A 25,311-nucleotide genomic window follows, 5' to 3' on the forward strand; every position below is an offset into this window, starting at 1 on the left:
CCGAAAGTAATTGTTTTATATTTTCAGATATTTTGCTGAAACTACGCAACTTGTCTCTTGATTTATTCAGCGCAAGGCAGCGTTGGTTTCGTGAGTCATGTATCTTTAAGACCTTAGCTCTCAAAATTGAACAAGAAACAGATGATGACATAATATGCGGTTAACACAGTCTATATACTGTAACATTTTGAGCGACTAACTTTGTCGGTGTTTTAGTAACTAGTTAATATACCGACCTATTAAAGTGCAGACGGGAGAGATGCAAGAACGTGAAACTCGACTCCCGCTAGAAACGAAGGAAATGAACATCGATAAGGTTTAGCAATGCTTTCGCAAGATTCCAAATGCCAGTAACTCTAACTTCAAAGGTAACCAACGCAACTTACCTGATAATGGTCCACACGGCAAGGAAGCACAGTCCAGAATTCGACGAGCAGGCACAGTTAGCACACCAAACGCGAAGAGAAGGTCAAATTCGACAAGCAAGTACACCAATAATGAATATCCATCAGTTATAAACACATGAATATCAAAATTGGGTTATACATTGATACCATGTTTTTGCGAATTAATAAACATGTGAAAAATATCTGGCATTAATGTTATTTCCTTTTCCCAAATGGTCGAACGCATCTCGCTAATCTCTGATTATTACCCGTATAGTTCTGCCACGTAAGAACATTGCAATGTTTTACGCCAACACCAATTAAATAAAGCAAGAGAATAATCAATTTAACTTTTTATTTTGAAAATTTAGACACTCAATTACATGTATCAAAAATATATCCTTTACTTCTTTTGCGTCAAATACGGAAGTCATAATTAAATAGCACGATTGTAAATAAGAAACATGATACATGTAAATACGAGAATAAGAAAATTATTCCACCCAGTTTTGTCACAGATAGGTTGATGCTCATAGGTAGCCCGCCGCTATCTAATGCATACTCGATGACTCGTTTCCAAGTGATTCGGGTCCCAAAGCCAAATAGCCTCCATCCACTGCCAGTTCTGTGCCAGTTATATATGAAGCATCTTTGCTGCACAAGAAGGCGATAGCCGCTGCTACCTCTGCAGGCTCACCGAAGCGTCGGTTCATCTGACGCTTTGCAACGGAGGCCCGCCAACTTTCTTTGTCGCGCATAATATTTTCTTCCTGTAAAAATTAAATTCAAAAACTAAATAAATAAAAGGTAATAACACAAGACCAAAATCGAACAACAAACCAACATAAGAAAACTAAGTACAAAGTACCCGCTCAGTCCAGATGTATCCGGGGCTAATGGAATTAACTCTGATACCATCTGCAGATAGATCCAGTGCCATGCTCTTGGTCATTATTGTAACAGCACCTTTGCTGGCCTGGTATGTCCATCCTGAATGATAAGGTTGAGCACGGTGGGCCTGGACACTACTAATGTTCACAACAGCGCACTCCCAGGCTACAGCTACAAAAACAATAAGAAAATGTTCCGTGTCCATAATATTCGCTTGAGATTTAAAATACTATTTTACAAGGCTAAAAGTTTAAAGGTTAGAAAAATAAAAAACTTAATTTTTTAACCTGTTAGTAACTTCCCCCTACCTTCCTTTCTAAACTCATCTCCCTTCTCGTAACTCTTCCTCCCCCCCCCCCCTCCCCCCTCCCACCCACTGTAGAATTGACTTCCGGGACTACTGCATCCGTAACACAACGATTTAATAATTAAAAGCCAGCCGCGAAGACTTTAGCGCGACCGAAAACATCTCCTCATGCTCCGACACGGAAAATTGGAAAATCCCGTGATTCCACTACACCACCCTTTTTCTTCCTTCAATCTTCCCCCTCCCCTCCCCTTCCTTCCCAAACCCCCACCCCCATCCTACTCAAGCAAGGTCACATGTTCGTTTGAGTGTTTATTGCAACACCCTATGCTGTCTATGTTACCTAATGCCGACCTTATTGCAATTGATGGTTTGCATGTGACGTCATGGCGGCCATGTTGGTGGGCAGGAGCAATAAGATTTTTCTCCTCTGGGAGGTAACTGCCATTTTTATGCAAACTGTATGTAAGCAAATTTTCTTTTGTTTTGTCCACCAACATGGCGGCAATGGAAACCACCCATAGATCTTTGGACAAAATAAGCACAAATAGGAGATAAATGAGATCAGTAACAAGCCATAACTTACCTTGATACTGAGTATTGCATACCTTTCTTCATGAATGGATAACAGGCTTGCACCATGTTGGAATAACCAATCACATTCACACCGTAAACTCTGTCCCAGTCCTTTTTTGCAGAGTCCAAACCTACCATAAAACAGAACGCGATTAGAAAATTACCAACTGTACTTGCGGTGTAGTTACCACCTCATTAGTTTCTTGTATAAGCTAATTCAAACTCTCAAGAAAATGAAGCCGGGCAAAACGTAAATAGAGTGATGTAATGACCGTCATGTCACAAGCACTGCAGTGACTGCACAGGATAAATAACTGTGCGCAGAAGATTCCCTTATCCTGAGGCCCCGGTATTTATAACTTTACAGCCACCTTTTCAAGCTCTCCAGGCCAGCACCATTGCCAACGTCATAGAGGAAGCGATTCGCAGCACAGGCCTGAGAAACCAAGAATAGTTAGGATACCCTGACATTGTTATGAAAACGCTAAAAACTGTGGCCGTTAGCGATTTCCATTGCATCGACCACATCACCAGGTACACTTATAGCCACCGGCGGAGTACACACACGATGTTTTTATAATACTTAAATGGTCACTGTATGTGTAGGCTCGATTACCAGCCGCTGCTCGGGAAAATGAGCCCGCGCTCACCCCCCCTCCTCCCCCCCCCCCCCCCCCCGTCCCCTGAAGAGTCTCTTCTGGGGGAGGAAAGCCGGACCCGAGGGAGCAGCGGAAATCGAGCCTACTGTATGTGTGGCGTGACGTAAGTTTCTCAAAATTATGAAACATAACGCACTCAATAATTTACTCTGCGCTGTTGTAGTCGCTCATATTCCTGCTTGGTGCGTATGTTCTGTATAGCGAATTTATAGTATTCCTGGTGGAGATGTACCAGACGGCAAGAATTAGGCAATACATTTGATAGACAATGTAAGTGTAGCGTGACTTAAGTTTCTTAAGGTTGGGTCAAATTGCAACCTCCCAATCCGTCGATGTGACCCGCCGCTGAGAGATGAACCGCTCAAAACGGCTTGTGTGAGCTCCGAGTAGCCATAAAAACACAACAAAACACTAAGTGAGCTTTTTCAGACTTAATTGTAATTATTGTAGGTTTTCGAGGGGAAATTGTTGTCTATTTTTCTATTGAATTTTAACGCCATACAAACTCTTATATTAATCGCTTTGCAATTGGTGACCTCACGTGTGACCTATGTCCAACCCGTCTTACCTTTACACGGAGCTCCAATGCCTGCGTTATTTATCAGAAAATGAATTTTCCCTTCGTGTTCTTCACCAACTTTCTTCACCGCTTTGACACACTGTTCTTTAACGGACACATCTACTGGATAAAACTTGATTTTATACCCAGCCGTTGTGAGGTCAGTCTGCAGTTGATTGCCAGCCGATTCGTTGATGTCAAACACTGCTACAGCTGCTCCATCGTTCAAAAATCTTTGAAGAGTAGCTCGTCCGATCCCTGATGCTCCTCCAGTTATGATGGCCACCTTACCAGTGAATCTACCTTTGGTGTATTGGGAGTCCAGTGGAGGGCTTGATAGAGCCATCGAGGCCATATGTTGAAAAACTGTAAGACAAGAAGCTGGTATTACGTAGTAGCTGGGTTGGACGAGGATTGAGAAAGCGTTCTTGGTTCAACGAGGACAGGTAAAATGCGAGTTAGCTAAAATAGATCGAAAAAGATGATGAATTGAAACGAGGGTTAGTAAAAAACTGTAGATTGGTTTTGAATAATTATAAAATTATTCTTTCTGGGGGCTGCGTAGCACAAAAGCCCCCTATTATAACCCTATTCCTATGAGACCTGTATATTCAAATTCCCGCACATCTGTGGATCCTCAGGGGAACCGGTAGCCTCCCACGCGCACGCACGCAGTCGTTCAACCCCGTTCCCAGGGTCTCTCATCTTCCTGCTCCAGGGAGGCGGGAAGATGAGAGACCCTGGGAACGAGGTTGGCAGTTGTTTTTAGTAGACTCTTATTACCTCCTCCCCGGTAATTCGAGTCCCCTAAAAACGACTGCGTGGGAGGCTAGGGAACCGGTGGTGCATAATAGTTATAAGTTTAGTATAAATAGGCCTGTTTTATCCAAGATATCAGGCTGTCGCCCCACCCTCCTCCTTGCAGCGATTGCTCACTTTTATGCCTGAGCTCTCGCTCCTTTCCGCCTCAGAACTCGCCACTTCCCATAGGAAGCGCGACAATAGGCCATTTCCGAGTTGCTGTGAACCTCACTATGAAGGCGAGGCTAAGTGCAAAACTTTTGGTTTGAAAATTGGTTTTGTTTCCATTTGAATGAAAACCAATTTTCATAACAAAAACTTTGCACTTAGCCTCGCTTTCATAATGAGGTTCAAAGGAGTTCGGAAATGGTCCATTAGAATAAAGGGCGGGTGATAATTAGAATAAAGGTTTGGGTTTGATGGACAAAGTCCAAAAAGAGCGAAAAAAATGTATCACTTCAACCAAGACCCATAATTACAGAAAGGTTGCAATGGGAACAAAGCATACCATATAATTTTCCAACCGGAATCCCGATTGTTCCGTGTAAATCATAGTAAACAATACCGAGATCACTTTCCATTCATCACATTCATCCAAAACTTTCGGCATCACATCAATTGAAAAGGATGATTCATATTGGTAGATCAAAGAGTTTCTTTGCCTACAAAATGAAAATGGACATTTTGTTCAAGGAACAGCGATTTCCGTTCATGTGACCAGTCGAAACGGAAGAAGCGGAGAACCTCAGAAGATCATTCACGCGTTCCACTTCTAATTTCAGCCGGTCGAACAGAAAATTTTTACTAATAACAAAACGCCACAGGATCTACCTAACCGAGGACACTTATACAGTTCTGCCACGAACGAACACTACCAATTAAATGAAGCAAGAGAATAATCAATTTATTCATTTTTATTTTAAAAATTTAGTTTAACTTCAATGAACTCAATTTACATGTGTCAAAAATATATTCTTTACTTCTTTGGCATCAAATACGGAAGAGATAATTAAATAGCACGATTGTAAATAAGAAACATGATACATGTAAATACGAAATTAACAATAACTGAGGCGTTTTCTTTATACAATTAAATACAATTAAATTCCTATCCGTACCCCCCCCCCCCCTACCCAACTATAAAATTGAAAAAACTTTCTATCTAATTATCTTGACTTTCGCAATATTAAGCTGAATTATTCTTATGGAAAACGATACAAAAAAATCTACATCATATTTTATACATCATTAACGGTATGTTCTACAATCTTCTGTAAAAACTAATCCTTGAAAAACAGTCTATCTGTTCTCTTTAACCTAGCAATCCGAAAACCGAGAAAACTAGCATCCTTAGAATAAATGACTGACTCAAGAGATGACTCAACAAAGATCCTATTAAGGTTCGAAAATCGATTCTGTGAAAAAAATGTAACCATTTCGTCAAGTTGAACGAGGCATTTTTAACTACAAGTTTTAGCACAGCACAGCACTGATTTTACTCATAAGAAACTACTTGTTTGAGGATGGCAACCATCCAACGTGGTGGATTTCAAAAGTTTTCATTTGAAGCAGTAGCCTTTACTTAGCTTAGGACTACCGATTCAACCTAATCAAGCTATTGTAGTTAAATTACCAAGCCAGCTTCACTAGCGCTGCAAGAACACTACACTGAACAATTTCTTAGTTCCTAGCGAATTGGTTCATAGATTTTACACACCCTTTGTCTGAGTCGCATGCTTTGTATAACGACCGAAATTAGGAATGCTAAGCTGGACTTAAGAAAAGTCACAAGAAAATAAAACAAGCATTTGAGGAATTTCTCAAAATGGCGGAGGCGGAGAGGACCCTGGGCTGTAAAATATTTTGTTACGTGACACACTTGATAGAAGGCCTTCACTGCACCTTTTCCGAGTTCAAATATTGCTGTCGGATAGTCACCATATTTGATCCCGTAAAAGTGTACTGACGACGAAAAGCAAGTGGGTGTCACGTGACAAAATACTTGCAGCGGGTCCCAGAGTTTTCGCTGCCGTCCGCCATTTTGAATACCATCGGTTCATATCCCTTGTGTCTATCTGCGGTAGTGAAAATTTGCTTCTATTTTTTCTTTGTCTCATGTTCATTTCAGTTCACAAATAACCATACTCTAGGGCACAGAGAAGGAAAAATGAAATAAAAATCAAACCGAAAACCACAGGTGTTCGTTGTTTTTCAACTAAAATTAACACCTACGGTGGTTTAGGTGGAGTCGGTTTCTTCCTTATTGACCCAAAGCCCTTCTTTTTCTTACTAAACCCAATCGGTACTTCCCACACCTTTCTCGGTATGTGAGTATAGTATGTGAACACGAATGCTCGAGTGATATGCTGTCCACAACGAGTATGCTTCAAGTTCTGCATTCTTTCCACATTATGTTCCCTTCGCTTTAAGAGCAACGCCTTCCTTCGCGCAGCGGCTTCAGCGGAGCGCATGCGCGCCAAGGCCTCTAATCTTCGCGCCATTTCAATCCTTTTCTGTTCCTCGCGCACTCGCTTCTGCTCCTCTTCCTCGCGTTTACGCCTTTCTTCATCCATTCTTTGATGTTCCTCTTCTTCTCTCCTCAATCTTTCTTCCTCTTCATGTCGCAGCTTGGCCTCCTGCATTTCAGCTATCCTTCTCATCTGCTCACGGTACTCGCGTTCTTCTTGTATCCTCCGTAATTCTTCCTCTGCTTCACGTATTTTTTCCTCCTCAAGTCGTCGCTCTTCTTCCTCCTGTTGTAGCGCCAAAAGCTTTTCTTCTTCGCGCCTTTGCTCGTCTTCTAAGCGCTCCAACTCGTCCTTCCGCCGCCTAGCTTCTTCAATTTCTGCCATTCTTTTTTCGCGATTCATTCGCTGTTGCTCAAGCTCTTTCTCTCGCTCTCTTAATTCTTCTTCCCGTTTCTTTTTTTCCTCGCGTTTCTTCTGAACTTCTAGTCTTCTTCTTTCGGCTTCTGCCGCTCTCCTGTTCTCTCGCTCTTCACGCGCTCTCTTCTTGGCATCCTTGAGTTTCTCTAGAGCTTCCTGTTCCTGCTGTTTAGCCTCTTCTTCTTCCGCCAATCTTTTCAACTTTTCTTCTTCAATGTTCTTTTGCTTTTCCTCCGCTTCTGCCTTGGCTCTCACCGCTTCTTCTTCGCGCTCCTTCAACAGTCTCAACTCCTCCTCTTTCATCCTCTTCTCTTCTTCCTTTCTCTTTCTCTCCTCTTTACGATGATCCGCTCTCATCTTAGCCAGCTCCTTCTTTGACGGTTTCTTTGGCTTTGACGGCGCATGTGCGTCCCGCTTCTCCGGAGGAACCTCTTGTGCTACCTGTGGAACTTCTAAGATCTGGACAGACTCCTTCCTTTTCACTTCTTCATGAACTACAGCAGCGTCAGTGGACTGATTGGCAGTAGCGGAAGTGATATCACTCTTACTCTGCTCCTGGATAAACTGACGTAGTTCGTCGTCCATTCCTTCCAGCATTTCAGGTGTGTTGAATGCATCGAAGTCAATGTTATTTGGATCAATGGCAATCTCGCTTTTCTTCTTTGGAGATTTCGAAGCTTTTCCTGATTTCTTTTTTGATTCGGCTTTCTGTGATCACAACAAAAGAATTAAACTTGTTAATGTCGCCAAAAACACGTACTACAAATAAACTGGCGACTACTATTCGAGTACTCAACATAACAGCCAAACGGGCCAGCTCATCTTACAATATATAACATAAATTAAAAAGAAAGAAGCAAGACCCAAAAGGGGTACGTGCAATGGGACGAACGTCCCATGCGAGGCACCGCCCCTGGATTAAGACCTAAAAATTAAATCAAAACGAATACTCAAGCATTCATTAAGAGAAAGAAATTAAGAGTGGCATGGGCACGTTGGGACTAGCATCCACGTGCAAGGGTAATTGAGTTCATATACCCTCGACAGATGAATGCTCATTAATTTGCAGAAAAAAAAGTCCGCAATGTGCATGAGTTTTTACAACTCAACATGTCGGGTGTCCGTTCCTAATTAAGACACGGTGTAAGAGCATGATAGTACACAATTACCATGAGCACGAACTCGTTTTCTGAACAGCATATTGTAGTACACTTAAGTACACTATTATTGGCTAAAAGGCCTCCCACATCGATGGTATCAACGCAACCGTGAAAAGAACGGTTAACTCGAGTTCTGGGATGTTTTTTCACTCCCTGTGTCTTCACTTTGAACGAACTTGTAATGATTTGAGCTGAACATGGCTAAGCTCCAAATGAGACCAAGTTCACTCAAATTGAGCCAGGCGAGAGACTAATTAATATAATCAAGTGGCGATTCAACGCAAATCTACGGCGTATGAAACGCAATGTCGACGGTTTAATCAAAACCTTCACCGTAATATATTGTACACTTACCTTTTCTTTAGGTTTACTAGGAGTTTTGTTCTTCGCCACCATCGCCGCTAGGTCTGACAAGTCGTTCTTCTTTCTCTCAGCAACCGTTGGAGTTGTCCTAATTACCGGGCTCTCTGACGCAGGCTCGTCTTCTTCGCCCTCTTTACCAATCCCTTCGAGCTCCAGCTTGCCACCTTTGGGCCCATCTCGTTTGGAAAGCAAACTGCTGACCATTTGGCGGCGGGCCTCTCTTTCTTCATCTGTTGGTTCTTTCACTTCTTTGCTTTTGTCGTCGTTTTTCACTAAGCTCAATTCTGGTAAATCCGTTTTCGATTCCACTTTACTCTTACCCTTGGGCTTTTCGCTCAGACTCGACACGTGTGGTTTAGTCTGTCTATTTACAGTAGTTTTAGCAACCTCTGGTTTAGAACTTATCACTGGCTGTTTCGCTTCCATATTTAGGGCACTCGTATTCTCCGCTGCCTTCGTCGCATTTTCTGTCTCCACGTTACCAGTCTCTGACGCACGCCTGCTTCGTGCAGATCTCTCACGAACTTGAGGCTCTTTTCCAGTCTCCAGGTAAGTTCTCACGGCCTCACCGACACTCACTGGCATATTTCGTTGTTCTTCTGTTACCGGAGACGAGGGACGCGACTTCTCTATATCAATTGTTTCTTTATAAGGTGAGGGCGGTCGCCGATTGTCCACCTGTTGAAAATAAAAATGGATTAAAGCAAGAGAAAAAGCTGTCAATTGACCTCGATTATCTGCGGTGACAATTTCTCCATGAATATAAACAAGTCTGGTTTCAAAGAGCGAAGAAAGACAGCAATTCCCCTTAAAGAGTTTTCTGTTTACTTCATGTTTCCTAGTCAAATATGACTGCAATATTGTGATACTATTACAAGCATTCATTTCATTTAGTCTGTGGATACAGTTTCCGCTAAAAAACAAACAGGTATTATTTTCACCTCAAATATATTCAGTTTACGTGTTCAGTTTCAATTCTTGTCGCCGAGTAGTCAGGTAAGCGGTTATTTTTGTCAGTTTGTAGATACAGTTTCCGCTAAAAAGCAAACAGGTATGATTTCCCCTTAAATATATTCAGTTGATGTGTTCAGTTTCAATTTTTGTCTCATAAACATTCTTTTCGTTTTGTTCCTTTCCGATTTCTTTGTAGCGAGGTGCGACTGTGTAAGTAACGTGGTGTGAGGTGGTAGCATTGCTCAAAGAAGCACAGTAATTATTTAAAGTAAACTAAAGCAAAATAAATGTAGCTGAACACGCGACACGTTTCCCTGATTTGGTCAGGCCATCGTGTATCCTTGAGCACGGCCAAATTGCATTGTATTTTTCGAAAAATAACCTTTTTTACCTTAAACTTGACCAACTAACTACAGGTCTCCCATATTCTGTTCGCGAAATCCACTGTGGCGTGAACAGAAATTACATCAAATTCACTAGCTAAGGCCAAGTAATACGGGTGACATTTTCTTTCAACTTGTCGCGCAACAATGCTGCTTTGCAAGTTGCAAATTGTTTGTTGCCCGTATTACTTGGCCTTTAGGGAGTCTGGAAACTTAAAACCACAAAAACAATCAAACAAAAGATAGGAAGACATTAGCTTCGCAGAAATTTTATCGAAAATCGCTGTTAAAATCTTACCTTTCCTTCGATTTCCAATCCTGTTTCCGCCAACAGTTCTTTGTGAAGTATTTGATCAGCTTTAATCGGCGCGGGAGAATTGGCACGAGGAACCTCTGTGAGCTTTTCTGATACAATCAGAGAGCTTTCAGATTCTGAAGAATAAAGGAAAAAGATAAATGGCTGTTAGTGAACTAGTGTAAAAATCCCAAAGAAACGCCTTTGCGGGTTATTCCGTTTCAAGAGGTCAGTATATTTGAGTGCAGTGACCAACACTTTCTTCCGTGTTTTACAAAAAAAAATCGTTTCACCCTCAACCGGAGATCCCTCAAAAGTTAACAAATACAGGTAATTCTCTCGAGCCATTAACAATAATCATTAAGGCTAAATTACCAGAACTACCCAACGACAACAATCGACCAAAATACTTAACATGTTGTCTCCTGTGTCCTCAGATCGTTTATGGCCGTTTAAGACACATTTGTCGGTCAGCTAATACGGTATAATCTGTTCGGTTGTTTTAGTTGAAAATTTAAGTCGCAGAAAGTTTAAGGGAACGGATTCACTTATTCTCGGGATTCGCAAGTTGTTGTTGGTTTAAATGACGTATTTACTTCATCCTCCCCCACCCACCCCCCCCCCCCCCTCCAAAAAAAAAAGGATTTTAGTTTTCCAGTGTTACGAGTTAGGCAACATTTTGCCGAAAAAAAGTTTAGTTTATCGTTACCATTAAATCCAAATTTCTCAAGGTGATCACGGCCTTCCGGAAATATATTCAGCTGAAGTAATCCGTTGGATGACATTTCCACTGTTCGATGACAAGAATAATTATTTTCAAGTCTTGTTTTTTGCTAACAAAAGCTAGATAGACAGATAAGAGCTATTATCAAAACGTGTTTGTCCAGCCTGTTGTAGCTGTGAAGTAATTGATAAGGGTGAAAAACAGAAGAAATTAAAATAATGCCATCGCTCAACGCCGGAAAATCATTTATCGTTTGTAATGTTCAGTAACTAGCTTATAAAATAAAAACATAAAAAAAATAAGAAATAAATCGGTGTTTTCCTTAGTATCTTCTGTACATTATCGGAGAGTACAACAAATCACCAGAGTTTACAGATAATGATTTAAATATTGTTCTTTCTTTTAAAATTTGCATTAGACACTGACACCAGTCAATCTCAAGGAAAAATCATTTGCTTCACATCTTCAAAGAAACGGCCTAAAAATCATTATTTTCAAACTACTCTCACACTCAAATTTCACTAGCTTGTGATCATTCAATGCTAACTGCCGCTGCTAGAAGCAATTTTTACCGACCTTTGTCGACAAGTGGATGGTTGTTTCCAATTCAATCTTTTATTATTCAAAATAATACCAATGTTCTCTGTGTTGATTTTACCTAGATTGCAAAAAAAAAACGCTCTATTTGGATACGGTGCATCTTGAGCCCTAGCAGTCCATAACAAAAATTTCGCTTTTCTCTTTATCCTAGTATTCTTTAGGTTTTTGTGAACTATGAACGCTTACCCCAAAACTGAAAAAAATAAAAAAATAAAAAACAAAAACAAAAACAGAAAGCTACCTTGAACATCGACAGGACGATTCATCGGCACTGGCGCTGAAAGCTCGGAATCCTGGACACTTCCATCGGCTGTTACTGTTAGTTCTGTTGTCGGCGTGTCACCTTTTATAACTGAAAATTCTGTTGTGTCCGCCTCTCCAGAAACGGTTACCAACGAGGAAGCCTCGTTTTCATGCAGCTCTGAGAAAGGTGACGTCACAGCCTCTTCTTCGTGCACCTCTATAACTGGTGTTTCCTGTTGCTTCTCGTCGTGTTCAGGAGGAGTTCCTGTAAAAGTTGAACGCTTATCAGAGCTGTCATTACGTTTTGAGCCACATGGTGCATTAATCTTCACACCCGTAACAAAATTGCTGCTTTGTGAGCAAAAACAGTCCATATTAGCCTTCTTAGCAATCGTTTATTTTTTTGCTCCTTCCCCCCGGAGGCTATCCGGTTCGCTTCTCGCGCTGTCTTGAAAAAACAACTGATACGTAGACTAAATCAAGATCTCCTCTAAATTCAAGGTCCCGCCAAGGGTGTTCAGCCGTAACAGATGTTGCTTGTTACCTCGGCTTACTGCCTCGTTTAATGAAGCGAATTAAATGGTACAGACAATTTTGCGCCAATGAGGCACCACTGTACCAAAAGTGTGCTTTAATCTTGTTTTTAATTAGTATCCTTACATGTAATTATGAAGGGAAAATCGCCAAAAGGATGAAAACAGAGAAATACTAACTATAAAAAAGACATAACGGTTAAAATGCTTAAAGTTCCAATAGATGGTTTCCACACCACATGCTCCCAAATCAAGTTTGATCTACTGCAATCCATTTCCGTCCCGTACATTTGTAACCCGTTCTTTTTTTCCCCTAACTACTATGTATACTACATAATTTTTTCTGTGGCATATTCAATTGTGTATTTTGAGGCAAGTTGAACATTATAAGAAGAGAATTGAAAAAGCGGAAATTTCGATGTTTTGGCATCACTTCCGCGTCGACTTCAACTGAAGAAGTCCACGTATTACACATCTTCTCCATTACGTACCTGGCTCTATAGAATCTAGGTCCGAGCTTTCTTTTACGTTCACGGATGGTATAGAAGCAAATTCCACTTCAGGGGGAACCTCAGGGGACGACATTGCCAGCTCTAAATGAAAGGAGAACGAAAGAATAAAATTTTTTACCCCCCAACAGTCAACGTTTAAGGCACAGATGGCTTGTTCAAGAAAGATCTATCTAGTAACTGTACGTTTTAGGTTATTTTTTGGTTGTTTTTTATAACAGACGTGATAATTTATATCAGTGGTGTTTGGCGAACGTGGCGCAACTTGTCTCTAAGTGTGCAAATGCATATTTGGAGCGGTCAAAAGATTTGCTGTTGCGAGAATCTTACGACGCGTTCGTTTTAATTTGGGACTCCTATTTCGGAATAGGAATGCACGGAATACATTTTCTTTTAGGATCGATTATCAGTTTCGGAATGAACAGAAAAGTATTCCGTTCATTCTGCCAGTGATAACAGAATATACTGAAAACAGTTTACTCTTTTTTATTTACAACAAATACAGTTTACTCAGAATAAGAGGAACTGTGTTTTTTGGAAAGGTTTTTTGGTTAATAGGAATAAGCGAAACAGCAAACTACGTTCTTTGGGAAAGGTTTTAGGTGAAATTGCGTTCTTTTAGAAAGGTTTTAGGTCAATAGGAATAGGTGGAATTAATTTCTTTAGGGAACTGAACCGGAATAAAAAGAGCCAGAATTGTACAAAAAGATTGCCTCCTTATAGGCAAAGTTTTATTGCAAGTTCGTGTGAGCACCACACCAAAACCTTCTTAAAACGCTCACCATTTAGGATCAACAGTAAGCATTAAAAGTTTTGGCAGGCTTCCCGACAGAATTGCCGCTTTCACAGACGAAGACAATCTTCTTCCAAGTTGTCTAATTTAAGCAATTATACTGTAAACCTTTTTCTTACGTTCAGGAGTGGTTAAAGAAAAATCTCCCTTGACTCGTCCTGGACCGAACATACCTTTGGTAATGCTATCATTGTCATCGCTTTCATTCACGTCTTCTTGCTTGGATACTTCCGCGCCCTCCATCACTCCAGGCCATTCCTGGTCAGCAGTCTCTTCTTCAGCAAGCATATCTTCATATACACCTTCGAGCACCGACTGGGATCGAACAACCACCTCGGAAACTTGGTTCAAGTCCGCCTCACTTCCAAGAGTCGCCTTTGTTTCTGCGCCTCCATTCATGGACTTTGCACTGGACGTCCTTGTGTCGTTTTCCTCCGGATTACGATCACTCTGGCGGCTCTCAACAGTTCTTTCGCGCGAAGAAGAAGACGATTTTCGCCCTTCATTTCCATCAATCGCTTTTACTGCTTCTTCCCACTGTTGATTTGCGTCAAACGATGCAGCTGACGAGCCGCGAGATTTGGCTTCTTTCTCACGACGAGACTGCACCGAAGGCGAGCGAGTGGATGGCGAAGCCACACGGGAAGTGACCGAAGGACTCCTGGCAGGTGGAGACGTGCTTTTAATGGGACTATCACGTGATGGATAACTGACACTTTCACGTGATGGAGATGCAATGTCTCTTGATAATTGCCATGTTGAATTTTGGTCAACATCCTCAGCCGAGTCGTCTTGTAACCTTGAAAGTTCATCCCGCATTCCCGGCCATGTTGGTGAATTTTCATCGCGCTCTGAGTCGTCCAACGCCGGTGAACGAGCAAAATGTTCTTGATCACGTGAAAATGCAGAGAGAGTCCTGTTGTTTAGATTCGATACACTGGAAACACTCGCACTGCGACTGGAGTGGGCACTGGAACGAGACTTTCTATTGGCTGTCCCTTTAAAAGAAATTAGCAGGTCACGTAAGTCACAAATGAATCTCCGGAACGCTATACTAAAATCACTAAAGAATGATTAAAGTCAATAAAATTAAAATTTTTTGTTAAGGAAACAAGTGTGATACGTTTGACATATTGCCAAACAAAACGGATCACAACTAAATCCAAAAATTCGAAATTGCTAAAGCAAACTTGATCGAGTTGGAGGGTTTGGCTGGAGTTCTCTTACCAGCGCTTGAAGCTCTCCGTTTTACGCTCATTTTCTCCTCCTTTCCACTCTGAAGAGATCCTGCACTTGATGGACGTCGGGAACCTTTTCCAGATCCCCCATGGTCAGCTGGAATCGAGGCTTCATCCTCTTCCTCAATAACATGTGCTGTTCGGTTCCATTCCTCGCTCTAATATACAGAAAAGAAACCGTTATTGTGATAGTAAGGCATGAACGTACTTTTCCGGATTCGGCCCACAGACTTTATTATCCATGTCTTTTACACATCGCATTTCAGGCGCGACGAACACAATGTATTTGGCTTAGTCTATTGGCATCCAAAGCAAAGTTTATTAAGCCTGATTTACGTGACTGATCAATCGGCTCGATTTGGCTCAATTCGACAGAGAAAATCAGCGAGCGGATGAAAATTGACCTGATATTCAAAAATCTGTGGCAATACTACAGATTTTTTAATCAGGAAGAGTTTCACCTCGCTCTACACCAACAGAAAAAGAAATCGGCCGTGAAAATGAAACGTGTCAGTAAATTGGCCTGTGTGATTGGACAATACTAATCGAGCCGATAAATCGGTACGTGTAAATTAACCTTCGCTTTTTGGCTGCGGCCGGTTACTACGATGATTTGTTGTCAGATTTTTGCCAGTTTTTCATTATTTTAATCCTCCCAAAAACCTTCCTTATTCTTGTATCTTTGATATTATAGCTCAGTCTGCCTTCTTACTTAGCAGTTAAAGTCATTCTTTCTTTTTGTCATCCTGGACCGCCTATATTAGCTTTGCTGCCTGCGGCGCCAAGAAATTGTACATGTAAATTTATACAAACACCTAATGAAGTTGAAGTTGAAGTTGAAGGTTTGAATTGAAATGCAATGAAACAAATTGAGCCTTAGGATGTTTTCCATTTGTAGGAACTGGTCGGCCAGACTGGTCGATCTACCAATTTGAAGGACTGATTCTTCGAATACTTCGAAATGGCACATTCTGAGAATAGTGTGCGCCATTTTGAAGCAATTCAGAAAAGTGGCATATGCACTATCGTTCAAATTGGTGCATTCCGTTTGCAAAATGATTGAACTGGCCGGCCAGTTCTGACAAATGTAAAGCGCTCTTAGAGAAGCCTGGGGAGGATACTAATGTCCACGGCCACTTACCTTGCCATCTGGACTGGCCAAGCGCTGCAGCTTGGTGCAGTCAGGGGTGGCTCCCCTGGAGGACCCCAGATGGAACGACGGAGAGGGACTGCGACTGAGCTTTCTCCAGGGAATAGGACCTTGCCGCTGATATCTGCCGAACCCGACGTCTGCATTTACGATTTCATCCAAATGACCTGGAGTAGAACCGAGAGCTGCAAACAAATGACAATGTCAGTGACATTGATGAAAGCTATGCAAGAGAACACTGGAACAGTTCCCGCCATTCTGACCTAAGAAAGCGGTTGGTGAGATTGCCTTAAACCACACAAAATACAACTGAAAGCTTGGAACTCCGCGTTTGAAAAACGAGAATGTGGTAGAAAACCACATGACGAAAATGTGCGTTTAGGGGCCACACACTTCACTGTACTCCGTCGTTCAATGGAGGTGCAATAAACAGCACAAGACATAATCAGTGCCATGCTTTATACAAGCGCAGAAACGTTCTCCGCATCTGTCGAAAAGTTCCGTTGATTTAAACCCGGTTTTGATCCAAAACTGACATGTTGCATGGAAACCTAAATAAATTTTCATGGGAAAAGAAACGAAAGAAAGGCTTTCAACCAAGCAGGAGTTAAATCAGTCAAAGTAAATCGTCAAATCGTGTCTTATACAATTTTTCTGCGGGTTTCTCGCGTTTGGCACCGGTTGTGAGTTTTTCCTTTCAGTTTTGCTCCTTACTTTTGGTAGGAAACTGTTGTCAGTAATAACCTTTCCTTATTAGACTGACCTCTGGGAACTGGAGGCGGCTTAGCACTTGTAATCCTGGGGTTAGCTCTGGGAGTCTCCAGGGTGGGTGGGATGGGAGCCGTTTTGGGTCTTGAAATCGAGTCTTCAGCCTCATGGAAAGATGACGACATGCTCGGCATGGAGGGTGAAAAGGTGCTAGATAAGGTACGATTTATTCTGGGAGATCTGGGAGAAGAAAAACGAGAAACGTCCTCGGCAGCTTCATGCCTGTGAATGAAAAAAAAACCAAAGAATGATTTGATTAGAAATCTTTAATCTAGTTACTTAGGCGGGAATTTCAAGAAGCCGAAAGCTACTTTTTCATTAAATGAGGTTGGTCTCTCCTGTTTTGTTTTTTTTATCACACAAAATTGTAATGGGTAGTTCGGTTAACGGACTTGCAAAGAGATACAAGCTTTGCATAGCAAATTGAAAAAAGTCATTTCGTTGCAAACCAAACAAAACAGCAGTGAGAAGAGCTCGCGTCAATTTCGCGTCACCAGCTTGCGCGCGAGTTTGAGCTTCATTTTACAAGCCCTGGCATAGACTCAGTTGGCTGTAAGGATATTAAACTTACCCTGTAGTGCCGATATCTGGCATATGGTCTGATGAAACAACACCATGTTCCAAGTGCTCCTTATTTTGGCTCCACCCCGGCCTGCCATACCTAAGATAGTCTTCGACTATACCGGTAATCTCCTCATCATCCTCCAAGAAGTTTAAATATGTGTTGCCAGAATATGACGTTTTGGTAGAAAATGGGGTGTGCGATCTGAACCTCCTGTGCGAGTTATGACCACTGAAAATTGAAAACGTGCCGAAGATTATAATGAAAGTTAGCAAAACAATTTGCACTCGATTGAAAAACAAAAACCTTGTCTGGTTAAAGGGATAAACCATGAACTGTTATACCCAACAGCTTTCTTGGAAGTATTTTACCTTATCTGCATTCTCCTTGTTAGAAAGTAAATAGACCACGGGCGGTTTTAGGACTTAAAATTTCCATATTTCTCGCGGACAGAGAGGAAAAACACGAAGTATGCCGTGGTAAAGTAGATCATACCATAATTCTATTGGGTTGCATCGTTTATGATGCACATTTTGCACAGGACAACTTTTTTTTAATCAAGTGTATACATGCAGTAGACCACCAGCACAGCAAATTCACAGCTAGCCTGTGTAGCAGGTATAATCAGGGAGGGGGAAAGGGAGAAAAAAAAAACCCTCCCTAATTATACCTACCACGCAGGCTAATTCACAGCCTTAAATCTTAGCACAAACAGGATGAACAGAGGTGGATCAAGGGACTGAGGGATCATCCTTTGGACCTTGTATCTGTATATCATACTGATTGTCAGGTTTTTCCACAGAGAACTTTTGACATTTGACTTGTGATTAATCGGCCCTGTCCAGACTGTCTGATTAGAAGAGCTGAACAGATCATACTGCCCAGCCTTCCTCCCTGATCTAAGCTTGGGACCAGCAAGATGGTTCCAATTAAGACCCGCCCATGTGGCCTTATATTAACACCACATGAGGTGTGCAAGGAACTGAGGACAATAAACTTCATTTACCTGGATTTTTTCAGTTCCTCAAGGTAGTATTCAGGATCAGCTCCGGGTTGAACATGTTTATCAGCTGTCAAGTTTTCTGAGTCAAGGTAGTGAAGAAATCTTAAAAACAATGTTTTGTCTCTTTTATGTAGCCGGCTTTCTGATGTTTCCTTTGGGTTATCTGGAATGCCTTCCCACGCCTCCTCATTCTTCATTAAAGTAAAGTAAGAAAGTCAAAAGTTATAATAAATGTAAATTGTGAAAAACTTCAGGATTGAAAGACAACCCTGGAAAAATAAGACATTAGGAAAGTTTTACGGACTTTCAAGATGTCAACCCTCCAAGATCTTAGTTAAATAGGCTATTTCCAAGTTGCTGTGAACCTCACTATGAAAGCAAGGCTACGTGCAAAACTTTTCATACGAAAATTAGTTTTGTTTACATAATTGAATGAAAACTAATTTTCATAATAAAAACTTTGCACTTAGCCTCGCTTTCATAATGAGGTTCAAATCAACTCGGAAATGGTCTATTCAAGTTTACTGTCACTAAGTTCAATTCTGCAGGAGCTTAAACAAAATAATAAATAAAAAAAATTATTATAAATCATGACAATTAACTCAATTATGTACATGATGTTTTAAATAAATAAACAGAGTGATGCTCCAGCTAATTAAAAAAGTATTAAAATAGTAATATTACACAATAAATAATAATTATTTTTGGAGGTAACTACCCCAAATTCATCACAAGGAATGAAAGAATGAAACATTCCAGTAATGTTAAACATGGAAGGTCAATAAATATATATGTATAAGCTGGTCCCATGAAGACAATCCAAAATTGTCAGGACTGAAGTTACCTATGGTCAATTATATTATTAAAGAAGTGAACAGATTATTATAATAGTGGCTCAAGGAAAATCTTTATAATTTGGATAATAGTAACATTGAAAGAGATTTGGGTAGGGTAACGTAAACTGCCTTATAAATAATATTATTGTATCATTTTGGTACACTCACAGGTTAGTGATCGACATATCATGCTAGTTTGGTCATGCCATGGGATGGGTATCTCCACTAGTATGATGTAATAATAATATTAGAAATATTATTATTCTATGAGAGCACATTGGATATATGAGATGATAGATAGCCAAAAAGGCACATATTGCCGAGTTGGCTATAATCATCTCATATCCAACAAGCACGAGTGGAATAATAATTATTCCACAATTATTGTTTTATTAAAAACAATCAAGAAATACTGCTAGTTCTTGCTGATTTCACTTTGCAAGAACAACAAGAAGCCAATTTAAGGACGGTGCCTACTAATACCGAAGTATTTTTGTGCGGTTTATGACTATGCGGGAAAAGCAGATCTTAGCAAGGCTTACTGGAATCCAGAAAGAAAATTTGGGGTAACCACGCATTCTTCAGAGATAATTAAGCAATAATATTGCTAAAAAACGCCAAAATATGAAGCAATGTACTGGATTTTTTCCTAAATTGACGCTTGATTATCTCTGAAAAATGCATGGTTACCCCCAATTTTCTTTTAAGATACCAAAAGCACTTGCTAAGTTCTGTTTTCTCCATGTAGTTTTAAACCGCGCAAAAATATTCCTGTATTAGTAGGCACCACCCATAGGAAACCCGAGTATCTAGAGATGCGCAGAAGGTATGCGCAGTAACAATAGTAGGCACCGTCCTTAATGGTCGCTATTTTTTGGGCATATAGTATAATGGCTCATGTAAACCATGGCTGCTAATTAAGCCAATCAAATCCCTGGAATTGCATTATACAGTGATCCAGTTTTGATGATGATGATGATGATGATGATGATGATGATGATGATGATGATGATGATGATGATGATGATGATGATGATGCGATGATGATGATGATAATAATTAGTATGGAAAGCTCACCTCCTTTCCAAACTGAAGAACAGAGTTGGTCAAATTCCCCAGAGTTCTTAGTTTAAGACCTGCTTCATACACGTTTTCCTTCTTGTGGTGGCTCTCCCCATTTCCATGGTTACAAAGCTCATCGCTTGGGGTGAAAAGTAGAATAGCACCTTTGCGAGTGACAAATGTCCTTGGGAGAAAGAGCTGTCCATCATCCAAAACAAAACTGCCAGTTGACTTGGCTGACTTGTTACGAGGTAATGTTGGATTAAATAACTGAGGAAATACAGTTCCTATAGGAGACTGGTAAAGCAAAAAGAGGATTTAGAAGCAATCTCAATGTGAATATAAATGTTCCCATATTTTAAAAGGGTCAGTTTTCTTAAGTCTCTTCTATCTCCTGGCTCACTCTACGTAAACTATAAGCCTATTTAAGATGTTTAACCAGGAACTTAAAGTTACTAAAAGAAGAGATTATTAAGTATCATCTCCTGGGCAAATGGCCACCTGCCATAACCAGTTATTTTACACCAAAGCATATAACACAATTAAGACAACAACCGGCTAATTGAGAATCACAAAGGCTAGCTGATTTAATATATGAAATTATTGCAGCAGAAATTCTGCTTATGCAGTTAAATGCAGTTTAATTAACTAAGAACAGTTAGTGGCCAGCATTCTATGTCATTGGTGCATGCTCACATGGATCACAGTGTGCAGTCACATTGTAACAGACATTTTGGAGCTTCGTCAGCTGGATTGTACTGTTTTAGTGCAGTTGTCGTGGTTCCCCTCCCCTCCCCTCCCTATTTTCCACTGCTTGTCAGTGTGACAGGTGCTTCAATGCCTAGCGTGAGGGCTCATGGCTGGGTTGCAGGAATTCCCAGCCATGGTAGCAGTACTTGGTCTAGGGGCTAGCTGGCCTCCAGGGGAAGCCCCTGGGTATCTCAGGCACCCAACCTCCACTTAGCAGTGCAGTTGTTAAACAAATGATTTCAAAATGCCAAACGAAATTAATTCACATAGTTAATGAATCCAAAGAAAACAATCCCTCTTTGGTACTGAAACGTCGGACAGCAAATGTGAAAAATGACTGGAATATCATGTTCATGACTCATCATGTTCATGTGGTCATTTCTCCATTATGTTTGACTTAAACAACATTTATGATGTAGCTAATTAAATACACAGTCTTGAAGACTGTGTCCATATCCATACCTGCCAAGGAAAGGCCAGTGGAAATTCTAAGGGAGAGGAGGTTAGGGGTGGGATCAGGCTCAAAAGTCAAAATCTTTAAAGGAAGTATGACGAGAAAATGGGATAATTTACCAGAGGGGTGGAATGGCTCAAATAAAAAAACCCTCTCTGGAGGGATGTTTTCTGGAACAACAAAGACCATGTAAACTAAAAACAAATGAAGAAATGGGCATGCATCCAGCAAACTGTATTCATATTCTGGGTATTGAACTGGAACTAGCTTCAGTACACAAGGCCTAAATGAGGAAAGCTTTTCACATGCAACCATTCTTTTAATATATAATTTCCTTGGCAAGGCTGCCTCCATTGCAAGCTATATCCAGCTCAATACCAAGAATATGAATATATGGTCTATCAAATAGCGCGACACCCCAACCTTGGATGTTTGTTTGGGGTAAACAAGCTGTCACTCCAAGAGTAATTAAGTCCTGGCTAATTTGATTTTTTATCAGTAACTCCTCTGACATTTCATTAATTTAGCAAACTTCGTCTCATCTTGTTTAAACATACTTAATAATTACAAATAGTGTCTTAAAAGACTTGTCAAAGAAGGCATTTATACTTTGGAATAACCCATGAACGTATATGTATATATGCAGCTGCTGTTCAAATTTTAAAATTCATTCACCTTTCACAAAATGTAGTATACTTGCAACCCTGATTTTTATTTCTTCCTTTAATTTTATAATAAAACCTGTATTCGAAGTGATATTAAATTCAGTCTACCAGTCAGCCAGTTAATTATTAAGTAGTCAGATTGTTTATAACTGAATTGTCTTCCCCCTGTACTGTGTCTTGACCCGAGCGAAACCAATATCTTCCCAAAATTACGGAGACTTATATAAGAAAGACAGTTTTCTAAAAGTAGGCTCTTTGAAGTGCCTTTTGCAATAATTATGAAGCACGCTTCAAAAAAGGCCGAACTCACTTAAAGTCCTTTCTTTTCTCGTCCTTTGTATTTGCGTGTGTTCGCTGTGTTGTCTGTATGTTGTAATTCATTGATGAAGAAAACAAAAGATCTTCGATTCACCAGGATAACTAAAGCCAAAATTCCTGAATTTCAAATTTTGCCGGATCTGTCAGTAAACTGATAAACGATGGATTGTTTTGTTGTTTAATATGTACAGAGCTAAACTTTATAGAAAGTTTCTGCCCGCGCGCGCGGTCATTTATTAACAAGCAAGCTGACAACTTGAAATCGATTTAAGAAAAAGAGCAATTTGCTTCTCACCTTTTCATCCAAATACTCTTCGCACTCCACTCCACCATCCCAACTAGCTTTCCCGCGGGCAAGCGGCGAAAACATCTAACTACGGCCAGTTCTATACAGGCTTTAATTTTTTCAGCATTCTTGCTTTCCGGCACGCATCACGCCATCTTTGATTCTTGTAATTTGACATGCACGAAACAAAGATGGGGTTGCCATGCCAATATGGTAATTTGAACAATGCCCGGTCAATAAGTTAATCTACCTGAACACTGAAAGTTAGAACGTTCAAAAGACTTCATAGGAGACCATTAGTCGCTTCAATGGTCTTCAATGGGTCTGAAGACATTTTTGTTCAGTGCAGCTAATGAACGAAATTAGAATTACGCGATTTTTTTTTTTTTATTATTCTGGCAAAAAGATGGTCGATATGAGACAAGACGAGGAACTCCATAAACGTTTTTTTCCGAAGTTAAAAAAAAAGTATTGTTGGTTGAAAAATAATTCCCAAATAGCGTTTTAAGCTTCCTGAAAGTTTAATCCTCATAAGGTGAGCGAATTAAGGGAAAATTTCAAACAATTCCAGAGGGAAATTTGTTCAAAATTAAATGCGAGTGTGGCAAAAACTGTTTTTCAAATGCGGCTGGATGCTGGGTTAATGTGTCAAGTGGCGCCCAAAATACTATACCACTGACGACCTGTCCTGATTGAATTTAACCCAAATCCGGTAAATTTCTACCATGAATGTTTCGCAAGAAAACAAATTTTATTGTTTTTACAAAAAGTGGCACTTTATAGATTAATGAAAAGCCATTAGGCTTATAGCAAGCCGACTGGCGCCGTTTCTTGCTTACACTTCGGCTTTATTAGTTGTGAAAAGTGTTTTTCCATAGGAAAATATTCAAAATCGGTGAAAATTTGAAACGTTTTGGTCGAGCCATGCTTAATGGAGTAGTGCCTCTTGCCATGTATTGAAATTTCTTTAAAAAGTTTAAGAAGTTTAACGTATAGATTTTAAGGTTGGAAATAGCACACATAAAGGCGTTGACTAGGGGATTACAGGATTACAGGATTTGTAAAACATGCATTTGCACAACATAGACTTACTGACCGAAACACGCGAATCCAGTTTTATAGTACCTTCACTGATTCGCGGCTTGACGCACAGTTAGCGATTCACTGTTAAAGAACTATTTGGTCCGGTTACAAGCTACTCAACATTATTTTTGCATTTAGCCATGGAAAATAATTGCTTAACCTTATCAACTCTGTATATAAACCAAACATTCGTTTCTACTCCCCACCGACGCAGCACCACAGTTTATCTAGAAACTAAACCCCTTATCCATTTGTCTGTTAGTCAATTGCTCTCGGCTTTAAGGCAGACGGATAGAGATGGCACCTCAAAGAGAATGGCCTGCACACACTGAAACAAATTCAGTAACAGAACAAGTATCTCTGTACAAATTTATTGGACTATACCTTAAAATGTATCTCACTAGACAATTCTTTTCTTTTTTAATCTCTCCAAATACTTACACAGTCACCTTCAGTGTTTAATACGTGCATAGCAGAGAATAGCGACTATCTTTTCGACATGCCATCTTTCGGCCAACAGGAGAGACCATTTAAACTAGATTTGACCGCTTTCGGCCGGCTCTTGTCTGAAACTTTAATTCGGTAGAATTCGGCCGTTTTGTTCGCAAGGCGTTAAAGTTCAAAACAGTTTATTTATCGATATCAAATTGACTTCTTGATATTCCCCACGTCAGTCTGAAAATAAATAAACCCATCTTCATCACCCAAAGTCAAGTTCAAGGCTGGTAAATAAATCAGGGCCCGCTTGTTGGAAAGCTGATTAACGCTAATACACGATTAAAAGTTAATCGAGGTTTTCATCTCGCTCGTTTAAAATGGTTTAAAAGGCTAATGTCAAGCTAAAGGTTAAGAAAAGTCCAAGGCAAAACTGACGGACAAAAATCTTTTGGGAGAATCTTTATTAACTATTAGTTAAACTCGCATCAAAGTTCACGTTAATCCGGGATTAGCTTAATTGGGCTTTGAACAACTGGGCCCTACAGTTGTACTAAAATTTAACAATTAAGACTAAAGCTTGCTTACATGGCATGTCGAAAACTAGACGCACACGTAACATTGGAAATGGCTATAATAAGTGACTAAATTAGGAACTGCAAATCACGAGTAAGCTTCTAAACATCCGTTTAAAAGCTTGAAAAATCCAGTAATAAATTTTTATCCCCGTCAAGGGGATTCAGATACAGCCATATATTTATCCGGCATATTAATCATAAAATACAATGAAAAAAACTCCTAACTCATTTTCGTCTTGTAAATTAAATAAAAAGTATAAATAATAACAAACAAAATACCTTTAGAAAACCTTACAAACTCACTATATTACTTTTACTTTAGGTATAATATATTATCACTCCAAAACCAAAATCTCATCTGTAAGAGAAAATACGCATCTCAAACGCCCTAAGTCCAGATCATATTTCACTTTTAATCCCGTAAATGTAATGCCAAATAGCCGAATCATATATCGTACCAAAACTCTTGGAACACCACTCGACTCCAAAGCTAAAACAGAAA

The 25,311-nt window shown here is 40.2% G+C and overlaps 2 protein-coding genes across 3 annotated transcripts; both read right to left on the minus strand.

The window, feature by feature from the left end:
- Positions 1-909: 909 nt before the first annotated feature.
- Positions 910-4,053, minus strand: LOC146472882 (uncharacterized). Its single transcript, XM_085119185.1, has 4 exons — positions 3,388-4,053; positions 2,193-2,291; positions 1,255-1,448; positions 910-1,156 (listed from the first exon to the last, which is right to left on the minus strand). The coding sequence occupies exons 1-4, from the start codon at positions 3,731-3,733 to the stop codon at positions 938-940; spliced, it is 858 nt and encodes a 285-aa protein (XP_084975311.1). The 5' UTR covers positions 3,734-4,053; the 3' UTR covers positions 910-937.
- A 1,951-nt stretch (positions 4,054-6,004) lies between these two features.
- On the minus strand, positions 6,005-22,869 carry LOC146472883 (uncharacterized). 2 transcript variants are annotated; one of them, XM_085119122.1, is made up of 14 exons: positions 22,723-22,869; positions 20,256-20,537; positions 18,346-18,533; positions 17,349-17,570; positions 16,773-16,999; positions 16,001-16,194; positions 14,849-15,017; positions 13,795-14,619; positions 12,811-12,912; positions 11,861-12,051; positions 11,785-11,827; positions 10,223-10,356; positions 8,579-9,265; positions 6,005-7,772 (listed from the first exon to the last, which is right to left on the minus strand). In XM_085119122.1, the coding sequence occupies exons 1-14, from the start codon at positions 22,795-22,797 to the stop codon at positions 6,408-6,410; spliced, it is 4,704 nt and encodes a 1,567-aa protein (XP_084975248.1). In that variant the 5' UTR covers positions 22,798-22,869; the 3' UTR covers positions 6,005-6,407. The 2 variants fall into 2 exon arrangements, with proteins under 2 accessions (XP_084975248.1, XP_084975247.1); XM_085119121.1 differs by having other exon boundaries at positions 11,785-12,051.
- Between the last annotated feature and the right edge of the window lie 2,442 nt (positions 22,870-25,311).

This window comes from Pavona decussata, unplaced genomic scaffold (assembly GCF_977016875.1).
Source record: "Pavona decussata unplaced genomic scaffold, jaPavDecu1.1 SCAFFOLD_96, whole genome shotgun sequence".
NCBI classification, from domain to species: Eukaryota; Metazoa; Cnidaria; class Anthozoa; order Scleractinia; family Agariciidae; genus Pavona; species Pavona decussata.